Here is a 12284-nt window from a genome sequence, read left to right as displayed (position 1 = left end):
TCTCTTGTTTAATGACAAAATGTCGTATTTACCATAAAGGTGATTGTTTCAAGATAAGTGTGCTGATACATAGAAGCTATATATGTAATCCTGAACATTAATTCAAATAATTTTCCTTCAATTAATTCCAGTATTTATTTCCTATCTCTTTATAATGGAAACCTTACCGGTTGGTTAAGCAAGAAATAAAGGCAGCAGAAACTCAGTATATACAAGAGATAATCATCACATGGTCAAGGATGGGACAGTAATTTTCTTAATTACATTTAAATAGGCAACGTTATATAGCTACATGTATTTAACAATTTGGTAAGATTTATGAACATACCTTTGAGGTAGAAAGGATTAGTTCCTAATATAAGTTTTAGCCATACGAGAATTAACAGTACATTATCTCAAGAAAGTACTAACTTTTTGTCAGACTTAAGTCACCTGTCATTCTCTACCTTCTTTATTGGAAAATCAAGTCTGGGATCTTTAATTGCTAATGGCAAGCAGATTAATGTTTAAGAGCAAATATAGACATTTTTGCAGGAAGAGGAGACACATGCATTTATTATTTTAATGATTTTGCTAACAAATGCCATTTGTTATCCAAATATTCCCTCTTCCTTTTTGCCCACAATATCCACCACCCTGCAAAAGGCAAACTGCAATACTTACTAGACTGTACAACAGCTTGAGTCTGTGCAGAAGTGCCTGATGCTATGTTAGTCAATGCCCATGCAGCTTCGAATTGTAATGAAGGACTGTAATGAAATAATTTTACAGTAGTAAGTTGAAACATGATCTGCAGATTACTTTATGTTTCATTTCAGTATTATCAGCTGTATCCACTGTGAGACACTTTACATTTACACTCTACATTTATGTAGTGCCACTGGCCTAGAAGCTTTTGAAAATACAACCTCTAAGCCTGGACTTTTCAGAGTAAAAGGTGTAAGAACAAAAAAAAAAGTAGTATTTTATGTTCTATGACTTTTTGAAATCCACCCATCATTCTGGCTTAGCAGTAAAAAATAATAATTAAAAAATAGAAGCAGTAATACTTGTTGAAGCACAAACCAACCAATGAAGCTGACCACAACCAGTGATCTCCTATTGGAAGATTTTTAGCACTCATCATCATAACATTTAATTATGCTTCTCTAGAGGGTAACAGAGACCTCTTCACATCTAACTGATTCAACACCATTCACATTTAGTGAAGAAAGCACAATTGTCTTGCTGCCATTAGCAGTTCTCAATAAATCACTCATGCCCAACCATAATTAATAAAAAATTGGCCCTTCTAACATTACGACCCAGAACAAGTGTAACCTGGTACATTGTGATAAAGACATTTTTCTGTTCCATCAAAGACCAGGAAAAAGATATGAGTATCAAAAGAGACCATCATACCTGTATTAAAACTGACTTACTAAATGCAGATAAAACTAGCTACAAATATTATGAAAACCAGCGAAGCAGCTCTTCCAAGACCCCTGTCAACTGTTGTCTATGCCAACAGCAGTTTAGTAAAACAGCTTATATGAAAACTTGTTCAAACAAATGCTAAAGGTTAAAAGTTCTAGAAGCTATAAAAAAAGTTTTGCAGCATATGGTGGTCAGAATAACAGCAAGGTGTCTGGCTTTGGGAGGAACAGAGAATATTTACTATTAGATGATTATTTTTTGATTTCCATGCTTTTTTGGGTCTTTATCAGTTATATTCTATACATGGTTATTGCATCTGTTTCCTTTAAGGTTTTTTTTGGCCATTAGTTTCCAAAGAATTTTAAGGTTTCAGTGGGGATAGGATTGGAAAAGAATTAGATAGGAGGACTCAAGATGTGTAAATGAGGATTTGTAAAAACAAATAGTATTTGCCAGCAGCTATCTATAATTACATTCCAGGATCAAATGCACTAAAATTTCAGTTCTAGACTGGTCCATCTTTTCTTCCTCTCAGTTGTGACAACAACTTTAATGATCTGTTATGCAGTATCCTTACAGAACCTACCTCTTTTAGATATTATATAGCCATCACAATTAAAAGGACTGCTTAAGAAAATGTTGAGTTCAGTTTCAAAAGACTAATTAAACATTTACAGAAGTAAATCATACAAAAAGTAGACAGATAATTCAAATTAAAAGAATTTTCACAGCATTGAACCACACACTTCTAGAGCAGATAGGCATTCATTACCCATTTTGAAATTCTGTCCTGATTGGACCGTTATTGCCAGTTGCCTTCTAAGCAATTGTTTTGTTACACAAGCTAGAAACAAAGCTACTCATGCTTCATGGTTTTGCAACCACCAAATTATATCCAAAATGCCAATCTGCATTTTTGAAGTTCTCAGCCTTTGTAGTCACTGAAATATCCTTGAAATGGAAATATTGTAAATACAATTATAGCTGCCTGAAACTAGAGACAGGCTAAAACATTATCTTGAATGCATTAATCTCCATCTACCTGAATAAAGGTTGTGGAATGTATTGTTTTTTCTCACGTCATTACGTTCTTGAAACTATGTGTTCAGTATTCTCTACCTCCTTTACTGAAGCTCTTGTTTTCCAACAATCACAACAGAGAGCTGTATTATACCATCAGGAGTAGCACAGAGCCAGGAAGGAAACCTACCTTGCAGTGAGAAGGGAAGCAGCTAGAAATTTAAGCTAATAACCTTAGTGAAAAAGACAACTGTATTCTGGGAGAAAAGAACCTTGTTCACAACCAGACATGTTCACAGAATCACAGAAACATTGGAAAAGACCCTCAGGATCATTAAGTTCAACCGGTGACCCTACTCGACAATGTTAACCCCTAAACCATAACCCCAAGCACCACATTCAAACGGCCTTTAAACATATCCAGGGTTGGTGATTCAGCCACCTCCCTGGGTAGCACATTCCAATGCCTGACCACTCTTTCCATGAAAAAATTTTTCCTGATGTCCAGTCTAAACCTATCCAGTCATAGCTTGAGCCGTTCCCTCTTACTCTATCACTGAATTACCTGACATCCTTTCAGGCAGTTGTAGAGAGCAATGAGGTCTCTCAGCCTCCTCTTTTCCGAACTAAACAGCCCCAGCTCCCTCAGTCACTCTTCATACAATTTATTCTCCAGGCCCTTCACAGCTTCACTGCCCTCCTCTGCACTTGCTCTAGTACCTCCATTTCTCTCTTTTATAGAGGTACCCAAAACTGAACACAATACTTCAGGTGTGGCTTTACAAGAGCTGAGTACAAGGGGACAATCACCTCCCTACAACTACCTTCACACTAATGGACACAGTAAGCCTGAGACAGGTTTTGTGAAAAATTCACAAAAAACTCTGAAATATTCAAAACCAATCAGAAATTTAGCAAGGATTTTCCCGATAGCTGGATATGCTTATGCAAGCTCTAAAACTGACATTGCAGTGGCAGAATAAATATTCCTGCAGAATTTATAGTTCCTCATGGAATGTGATCCACTGTGTCAGATTATATGGTGCTGTGAATTTTCAGTTTCATTTGAAATAATGAGATCGATTTTGAATGCAGTTTTTTAGTAAAGGTGAACGTTTTTAGAAGTGTACTCACTTATCATCCCTTTCTAGGCATTTCACCAGAATGGGTAAAATTCCTGATTTTATTAGGTCATCGATAGGTGGATTTCTGTCACTGGATAGGAGTTTTCTGTGAAATTAAATGTAGAAGTAGAGTAAGTAACTTTTCTCATGAAAAATACTTAAGAAATATATTTCTGAGCCTTCCTTTATTTTTACCTTGCAGCTTGGACAGCACTCAGTTGGATCACTGGGTTATCACTTGTGGCATTCTGAAAAAAAAGCAACACCAAACAAACAGTACATACTAAAAATGCACTGAACATGAACTTCCAATAAAAACCCTGAAATAATGCAATGTAACATACCTGCAGTATAGCTTCTAGTGTTACGTTTTGCTTGAAAAGAAAAAAAAAAGTTTTAGTAATTTTGTTGCTAAATGATACTCTTTTTAAACATGTAATACAACCAAACTCATTTTAACACCGTGTCAGATAAAAATTTTGCTTTCAAATAGCTGCAAGACTGCCAGTATTAAAGCAAAAACACAATACATTGTCTTGAGATCCACTAAAGTTTTGAAAAATAATTCCAAAATCAAGGAACTTACTGCTTTGAAGTCAGCATCAACATCAGAATCTTCTAAACTTTCTTCTTGGGGAACGTTTCTTTTTTTCAAAAGATGTTCATCTCTTTTGTTCTGTAAAGGAACAAAAATAAAAACACTTAATGCTTATTAATACAGGGTGACGGTACAATGGAACCATTCAAAAAAGCTTAGAAAAAAATTGCCTTTTTTAAAAGGCACTGCATATACTAGAATTCAGAAGCTTTCTGTTTCATGCAGTGTTTTGGCTCTAAGAATCTAGCAGCTTGCTAATCACAGAACTATGACATTTGAATGAATTAAAACAAGAGTCTGGGGATCAATATTGTAACAGTTATTTATAATACATATAGATCTGCATTGCATTAACATTTAGCCAGATAAAACAGAAATCATTTTACAATACAAGATTAGTTTTCAGCTAAACCTGATTCAGAGTTTCCTGGTTATATGTATTTCATCTCGATCTGTAATGTAGCACGCCCCATGTACACTGGCACTTGTACTATTACCCACTCACACTGTTTGTCTAATTTCTGACCCTCCAGCCTCAGCTCACTTAAGGAGCTACTGGCAAAAATTAAGTTTTCAGTAATAATGTACTCATTTCCCGCTTCTACCCTGCTTAAAATATGTGAACACTAATGCCCTAATTTAAAAAGAAAGGAATCATCAGTTGTATCCAAATGCACATTTTTACATATTGAAAAGGTATTAAAAGTATTAGTCTAAAATTATGAAGCAATCTTTTCTAAATTTTAGACTTTGCCTCTTATTTAGTATGTCCAGAGGTAAAATCAGAGGTAGAAAGTGCCATGGAAGATGATGATGCAGGATGTGTATCTGAACACCCTTTTGTGGTCTGGTTTTGTTGGTTTTTTTTGGTAAGTGCATTAAGATTTCAATCTCTAATGAAGCAAAACATTGAAGAGGTATAACAAAGAGTTTTAACACCTAAAACAAATACTAGTAACAAAAAGCAAGGCTTTTTGTCTCCAACTATTTGATAATGACATGGTACAGATTTTATTTTATCACATTTTGCTTGTAACACATTAAAAAGCTCCTAAACAGAGTAATGTTTTGAAGGAGTCCCCAATATTTTATTTTACTACGTGTTAGAAAACCCAGCAACCTCATGTCCAAAATTTCTAGGACTTGCTTACTTTTTAGACATTTAAATAATTTAAAACAACTTTTTCAGCCTCAATTTAGAAGATTCCCAAGCAATATATTAAGAGTTGTTTGTTTTTTTCCTTTTTCAGGTAAGATAATGCTAAACAATAAACAAGCACCAGAATTGAATAACTCTTTAATGCAGAAGATGTCATCCCACAAACTTAGACTTGACAAAAATTAAAATATGCTAAGTACAGAAACTAAATCCTCTGAGAGCACACAAGATCACCCAGATTAGCTACAGTGGCCTCCCCAGAGCTGTATGGTTATGACAGCATGCTCTGAGCACATCCACACTAAAGGTATTTTGTTGTCAAGTGTTTTCAGAAAGAAGATGGAAATGAGCAGGCAGTTAAATGCTGATAAAAGTGTTATGCAAACAAACTGCATCAGGCACATGCACACTGCTGTATTAACCATAAAGACATATAATTTATTTTTCTTCCGTTTTTACATCAGGTACCTGGCACTGCCTTTTTAAGCAAAGAGCAAACATCATTCAACTCCAGTCAATCTGGCTTTGCTCAAGTACAATTCCTTTTCCTACTTTGTCTAAAATATAACCTATACTCGGGCAACTAGGGAGACCAGACTCAGTTTCCAGAGGCCCTCTCCATGAGGTCCTCTGGAAAGAGAGATTCTCTCCATGTCAGCTTTTCTCCACTGTGTACAGCTACCATAATGCATTCACCTACAAAGCAAGCAGCTCCTTCCTGCCTCAGATGAATAGCTTGTCTGGGATCACTGTACTGTTATGGTAAAACAAGCCAACACAATAAGGGATCGAAGCTGGAGGAAGGTCCTAATATCTTCAGTCAACTGTCCTCTTCCTACCCAGATGGATCATTACAGACCATGGTGAGCAAGTCCACACATGCATGAATGTACAAGGAGACATATTTAGTTATGCAGGTGACAAACACTGGTCCAGCAGACAGCCCCTATCTTCAAAAAACATACAGCCTGAAGGAACTGCAGGAAGTTAAATCTTCCACATTAAATTGTTTCCTGGGAAGTGCCATTAGTAACTAACTACTGGGGTACAAGGTAGGGGCTTCTGAATCTGTTCCTTCTGAAAGATTTGGCTTGATCTACATTTCATGCTCATATAATTCAGGGAAGAGCTTTGCAGGGTTTTTCTAAAATATGTTTGATGCATTTATGCCTCTTGCTTTTCAAACAAATGATTGGTGTCAGTGGTGCTCGAATGTGTATTTTGCAATGTCCTACAATAAAGACAGGTAACCTTTACTTTTAAATTTCAGTCAAAAGGCAATTTTTGAAAACGTAGGCAACATCTTCAGGCTGTCACATGGCACTACAGGCTCCAGAAAAAAAAAAATTACCTTAGCGAGGGAAATTAAGAGTGAGCAAGAACGTTCCTGTAGCTACTCACTGTTTGCAGATAGTTGGGCTGGAAAACAACCATCAAAATCAAATATAGAGAAGCTTCCACAGCAGCCTGAAGCAAAGACTAGTGCTTATTGAAAAGCACTAAACATTTCTTCCTCAGCTATTCTTCTTAGCATTTTTTTATGAAGCCAAAGTGTTCATGAAATCTTCCAGTCATAAAAAGTGGCTCTAAGGCTGTTGAAACTGTTCTGTCCATTTGCAAAAGGGTCTAATTCTTGGACAGCTAAACCACTGTATTACAGTAATTTGACAGACCTATAAACTCTGAAAGCTTATAAACAGCAGCTGACCACTGGTTACAAGCATGTCAAAGTTCTGGTAGAAATCCCACTACAACGGTCTAGAGGTTTCTGTACAGACAAAAAACATATGGACACATAAGCCAGGCAAAAATGCCAAGTGGTTAGAAACAACAGTAACAATACCATGAGTGCACTTTCTTGACTGGTGTGATGATATTTTACAGTTTTTGATGACAGACACCCAATTATTAACTTCACAGACAGTGGGAGGGGCATGCTCCGTGAACAGTAAATACACATATCCTACAGAGCACAGTACTTCTCGTTTACCTTCTGGGAAGACAGCCACAGGATTTTAAAAAATGCCTATCACTGCAAACAGAATCACAGAATGTTAGAGGTTGGAAGGGACCTCCAGAGATTGAGTCCAAGCCTCCTGCCAAAAGCAGAATCACCTAGTATAGTCCCTGGGCAGTTTCAAGACAACATGACTAACAGAAGAATCACCTTTGTGAGGAAAAAAGGTGTCCATCAAGCTTTGTGTGGCATTTAATTTAGTACCATAGGGCATGGCTAATGGGGTACTCTAATGGAGCTGTGAAAGGTGTTAAATAGAAATGTATGCATGCTTTTCAGCATTCAACACCTGGGAAAGCTCTATGAAGAGTCTCAACTCTGCTGGGAAGCGTCAAGATCAAAGGGCAAAGAAACAAAAATTTCCCTCAGGTTACAAGCACCATTATTAAATTTTTTTCAGGTCACAAAAAGGTTTAGGAACTCTGTAGCTAGCAGCACGAAGTTCTTCTGGCATTGAAGTTCACAGGATCACAGGATGTTCAGGGTTGGAAGAGAACTCTGAAGGTCATTGAGTCCAACCCCCCTGCCAGAGCAGGACCATAGAATATAGCACAGGTCACACAGGAACACATCCAGATGGGTCTTGAAAGACTCCAGAGAAGCAGACTCCATAACCTCCTTGGGCCTGTTAAGATGTTTATGTTTGAGTCCTCCAGGGACAAATAGCAGAACTTCAAGACATTTCAAAACATTAAGAGCTGGAGCTCTAGCCAGCATTAGCCATAGTCTCAGGTGACAACAAGCAATTCTTTTCTCTGCTCTTACATCCTAGGAAAGACTAAAGGATGAGGCCACTGATGGAGGTCTATTCAAGTTGCCTGGATGTTCCTTTTATGCTGGAAAACTTAAACTGCACTTCTAGGCTTCACTTACGTAGAATCTTCAGTTTTGGGGGATGAGAGCTACAGTCCACCATGAAGAAAAAGAAAATGCCTACCACTCCAACCTTATCATGTTAAGTGATGCTCTGAAAATCTCTACTGAATATTCTTTCTATGAAAGTTTTTCTTAGGTTGGGCTACCTAGTGAACTTCTACCAACAACTCTTGGATATGAACTTGGGGAAAGATTCAATGTCTTCAGTGGTTGGGAAATGGACCATTAGTTGGCTCTACTCACTGTATTAGAACTCAGTAACACCTAGAAAAATTTTTTGAAAACACTGCAAAGCTGAACAGGTCAGTCTGATGATCCTACAAACCTAATCCACAGGTATCAAAATTATATCCTACATGCTTTGTGAACTAGGTTTTTTGCATCCAAGAGCAGTCAAACAGATTCCAAGACTGTTCTCCAGACAAAAAGCATAGCTACAGGTATGCAATTATAAAATAATGCCTACAGTTTCTACAGTGGAATTCTACTAACTCACCTTTGTGACAATGTCACAATGTTTTTGTTTTGCTAGTGCACATCTGTCTCAGATGAGCATGTTTACCAAAAATAAGTAGGCACATACACGTACACCAGTGTGTGGCCCAACAGCCCCAAGCACAGACTGCAACAGTTGAGGCCTGTTAAATTAGGTGAAAGCATGCTCCAAGCCTCCAACGAATTTCTTCATAGCCCTTTTCAACTAAGTCTCCAAAAGAATACATTAGGAGTAAAGTTCTCCCTGAGGGCCTTTTTTCTATTTTTTCCTTTTGGAAGAATCAGTCAAGGCAGGGTAGATGTGAGTTCCTTCCCCAAGAATTTTTTCCACTAACACTGGATAGGGAAGCCTCCAGACAAAACATACTTCAGTGTCCCTGTGATTGCAGCAGTTTCTTTGAAGTTGGTAGACTCAAGCCTAAAAAAATTTACTTTACAGTGAAAAGCTATACATTGACACTGACCTGGAGAAATGTGTAATCAAAAGAAGCTTTACTATCCTGAACTTGAAAATGTGGATTTTACATTTTTCTTCTGCAGTCTTAGACTTCCAGAGAATCTGAAAAATATTTTCCCACCCTAGTCCTCCAAGCAACATGAAGATGGATTCCTTTCTTCAAGGGTTACTACTATGTTTAGGAGGTATTGTGGACATAAGCAATCTTATTTAAGAAGGATCAGAACAGGGACAACACAGCATATCAGAGAAACAGGTGAAAAAGACATGTATGCCCATGGCTTCTTAATCCACCACTTACTCCACAAATAATTGCTTGGTCTTGCATCAACATAATTGGCAATTAGAGCTTTCATAAGCACATGTTTGAGCTCTCAGAGGCAGCTGAGTTTGCCAAGAAAGTCAGAAGTAAACCTTGTGAGAGATCCTGGAAGTTCTTAGGATTCCAGTTAGTTAGCAGGCCTTAAAGGAGGACAGGATGTTCTGTTTCTGCTGAGGTTAAAGCATCTATGAAGGATGGCATCTATTTGAATGAATGTATCCTTGACCTGGCTAAGGACTACTTTTCTTAAAGCACACAAGCAGCTCAAGTCAAGCTTCCTCCTCATGGAAAGCCAAGCACCTAGAACCAAAGGATCTCTTACAACAATGGAGTTTAAGATTTCATTTAGATACAGAACCTTAAACAGAATCTGGGATCTGCTAGAGAAGAGTCCAATGCAGAGCTATGAGGAGGATTGCAGTACTTGAACATCTCTCCTATGAAGAAAGACAGAGAGGGGGGCTGTTTAGTCTTGAGATGGCTGAGAGAGCATTTTATGAGCACCTATAAATATCTGAGAAGTGAGTGTCAAGATGAAGGTGCCAGTCTCTTTTTGGTGGTGCCCAGTGAGAGGACAAGGAACAAAGGGTAAAAGCTAGAACACAGGAGGTTCCACCTCAACACAAGGAGACACTTCTTTATGGTGAGGGTGATGGAGCACTGGAACAGGCTGCCCAGAGAGGTTGTGAAGTCTCCTCTGGAGATAGTCAAAACCTGCCTGCATGTGTTCCTGTGGGGCCTGCCCTAGGTGATCCTGTTTTGGCAGGGGGGTTGGACTGGATCTCTTGAAGTCTCTTCCAACCCCTAACATTCCGTGAATCCTAACCATTGCTCATCCATTCCTCTTTGGAGTGAGACTAATCAGCTAGGTTAGCCAATTAGCAACAGAGACCCTGGAACCAACAGAGCAGCCTTCAGCTTTCTGTGATGCAGAAATTAACTGATAAACATTCTAAATAAAACTTCATCAAAAAACTGATCTGAGAAGTTCAATATGTAAATCCTGAGGCAGTCTCTCTATCACGAAAACTACCATGGTTATGATGTCTGGAAAGCAAGATGGCTACTTCTTAAAATCTCTTAGGCTCATTGCTGCACTAACAATATAGCCAGAGAACAAGACCATTTTCCAGAAATATAGTAGGCCCATTCCCAAAAAAACGTACAACACATGTTCAGCAAGGCCAATGTGGAATCAGAAAAAGGGCACCTGACCATCAGGACTGTCATCTGACTGGCTCATGGTGCCAACCCCTGCCTCAGCCAGGATTCTGCCAGTTGACCGCTACCCTTTTATGTCAGAGAGCTTTGTTAGCTCATTCCTAAACAGATAACGAGTGACTGGGAAAAGAAAGACAAAAAAGGGAAAAAAGGTAAAGTTTCCTTCTGAAGAAAAGCTCTGGTGTGAAGATAGTGAATAGAGATATATATGCTTTTGAAACACAGAATGTGTTGCAAATGCACCTTGACGTCTGTAACCTCGAAAGAACAAGCATCTCACACTAACGCATGTAGAAACTGTTTACTACTGTTCAAAGCTGTGCGGTTTTTTATTTATTCTAGCCTACAAAACAGAGATGTAAGCAACTTCATCACATCCATTCATTTAATATTTATACACATATAACGCATGACTATGCAGTGCTTTGACTGTATAGGATCAGGAATATTCTCAGTTTGCCCATTTCCTTCAAAAGCCTGGTGCACACTCAGCACCTGGGTAGCGGAGATCAAGGGAAGATAACCCTTTGTTCCAAAGCGGCGTGGGTGGCTGGATTACTAAGGTCCTGCCAACACTTGTTTCCTGAATTTGGCACACTCATGCTAGGGTAGCAGTGTCAGCTGTAAAGGTGGAAGACTGAAGCAATGGTATTACAGCTTATCTTTTTCCACTGCTGGAGCATAATGAAATATAACCCTTCACATCTCCATCTCAAATTCTGTACCAGAAGCAATGGCCTCACATCTACCACAGACTTTTCACAGCAAACTGGTTGTCCACTAGCACCAGTTCAGTTTCAGCATGTGTCTGAGATGTGGTCTTGCAGCATCTCTTATTAAAACAGATTTCTTCTAGTCTCTGCAGTGGAAGATGTTCAAGCAAACACTCCAGAGGAACACAACTTCCTGCATTCAAGAGTTCTGCAGCTGCTCTTCACTGTTGACTTACAATCTGACCTACGTCCAACGCCCAGGCTCCTCTAAACCTGTAACTGATCTCTGCATGTGCTGTTTTCAGTGAAAACTCACTAGCAGCTCACAGATCCCTGCATCTTCCTCATTTTCACTCATGTATCACTGGCAGATACAAGATACCTTCTACACAGAACAATCTGTTGCCTTGCCTTGAGGGCATGACTTGTTTCCCGCCATGCTTCTGTAATAAAACAGCCTTGAAATTGTGACCTGTTACAAAAACCAATTATGAGAATTAAATTAAAACTAAAATTCTCACTTTGCATTGCAAAGCTCTCTCCAAAGACTGCACTGAAATGCCCACATGCAGTCTCAGTTTAATGAGATGCATGATATGCTGCACTAGTTAAGCCATCTTTTACAGCAGTGCTTTGCTAGCAGGCATAGGCTGCCTGAGTGCTGTGAATGATGATTCCAAATACAGATTTCACAGTTATATAGTGAGTTTTACACTGAGTCAACACACAGATTCTGAACAGGGAAGGCCTGTAACACGTGAATGTAAACTTCAACTGCTGATAATATCAAAAGTAATTACCTGAATCTCATTTTAAGCAAGAACTAGATAATTTCATTTTTACTTGGTACCTGCCACTGTATGTAA

The 12284-nt window shown here is 38.4% G+C and overlaps 1 protein-coding gene across 1 annotated transcript in view; it reads right to left on the bottom strand.

The window, feature by feature from the left end:
• Window positions 1–12284, bottom strand: part of KPNA3 (karyopherin subunit alpha 3) — a 50301-nt gene that overhangs the window by 17178 nt on the left and 20839 nt on the right. The window contains exons 3-7 of the mRNA XM_054383651.1: window positions 4147–4236; window positions 3905–3934; window positions 3756–3808; window positions 3571–3666; window positions 664–749 (exon numbers count right to left, since the gene is read on the bottom strand). Of these exons, the coding sequence (XP_054239626.1) occupies window positions 664–749; window positions 3571–3666; window positions 3756–3808; window positions 3905–3934; window positions 4147–4236 (355 nt within the window). The remainder of the gene's footprint in view (window positions 1–663; window positions 750–3570; window positions 3667–3755; window positions 3809–3904; window positions 3935–4146; window positions 4237–12284) is intronic.

The sequence above is a fragment of the Indicator indicator genome, chromosome 1, assembly GCF_027791375.1.
Source record: "Indicator indicator isolate 239-I01 chromosome 1, UM_Iind_1.1, whole genome shotgun sequence".
Lineage (NCBI taxonomy): Eukaryota > Metazoa > Chordata > Aves > Piciformes > Indicatoridae > Indicator > Indicator indicator.
This window is presented reverse-complemented; position numbering and strand designations above follow the sequence as displayed.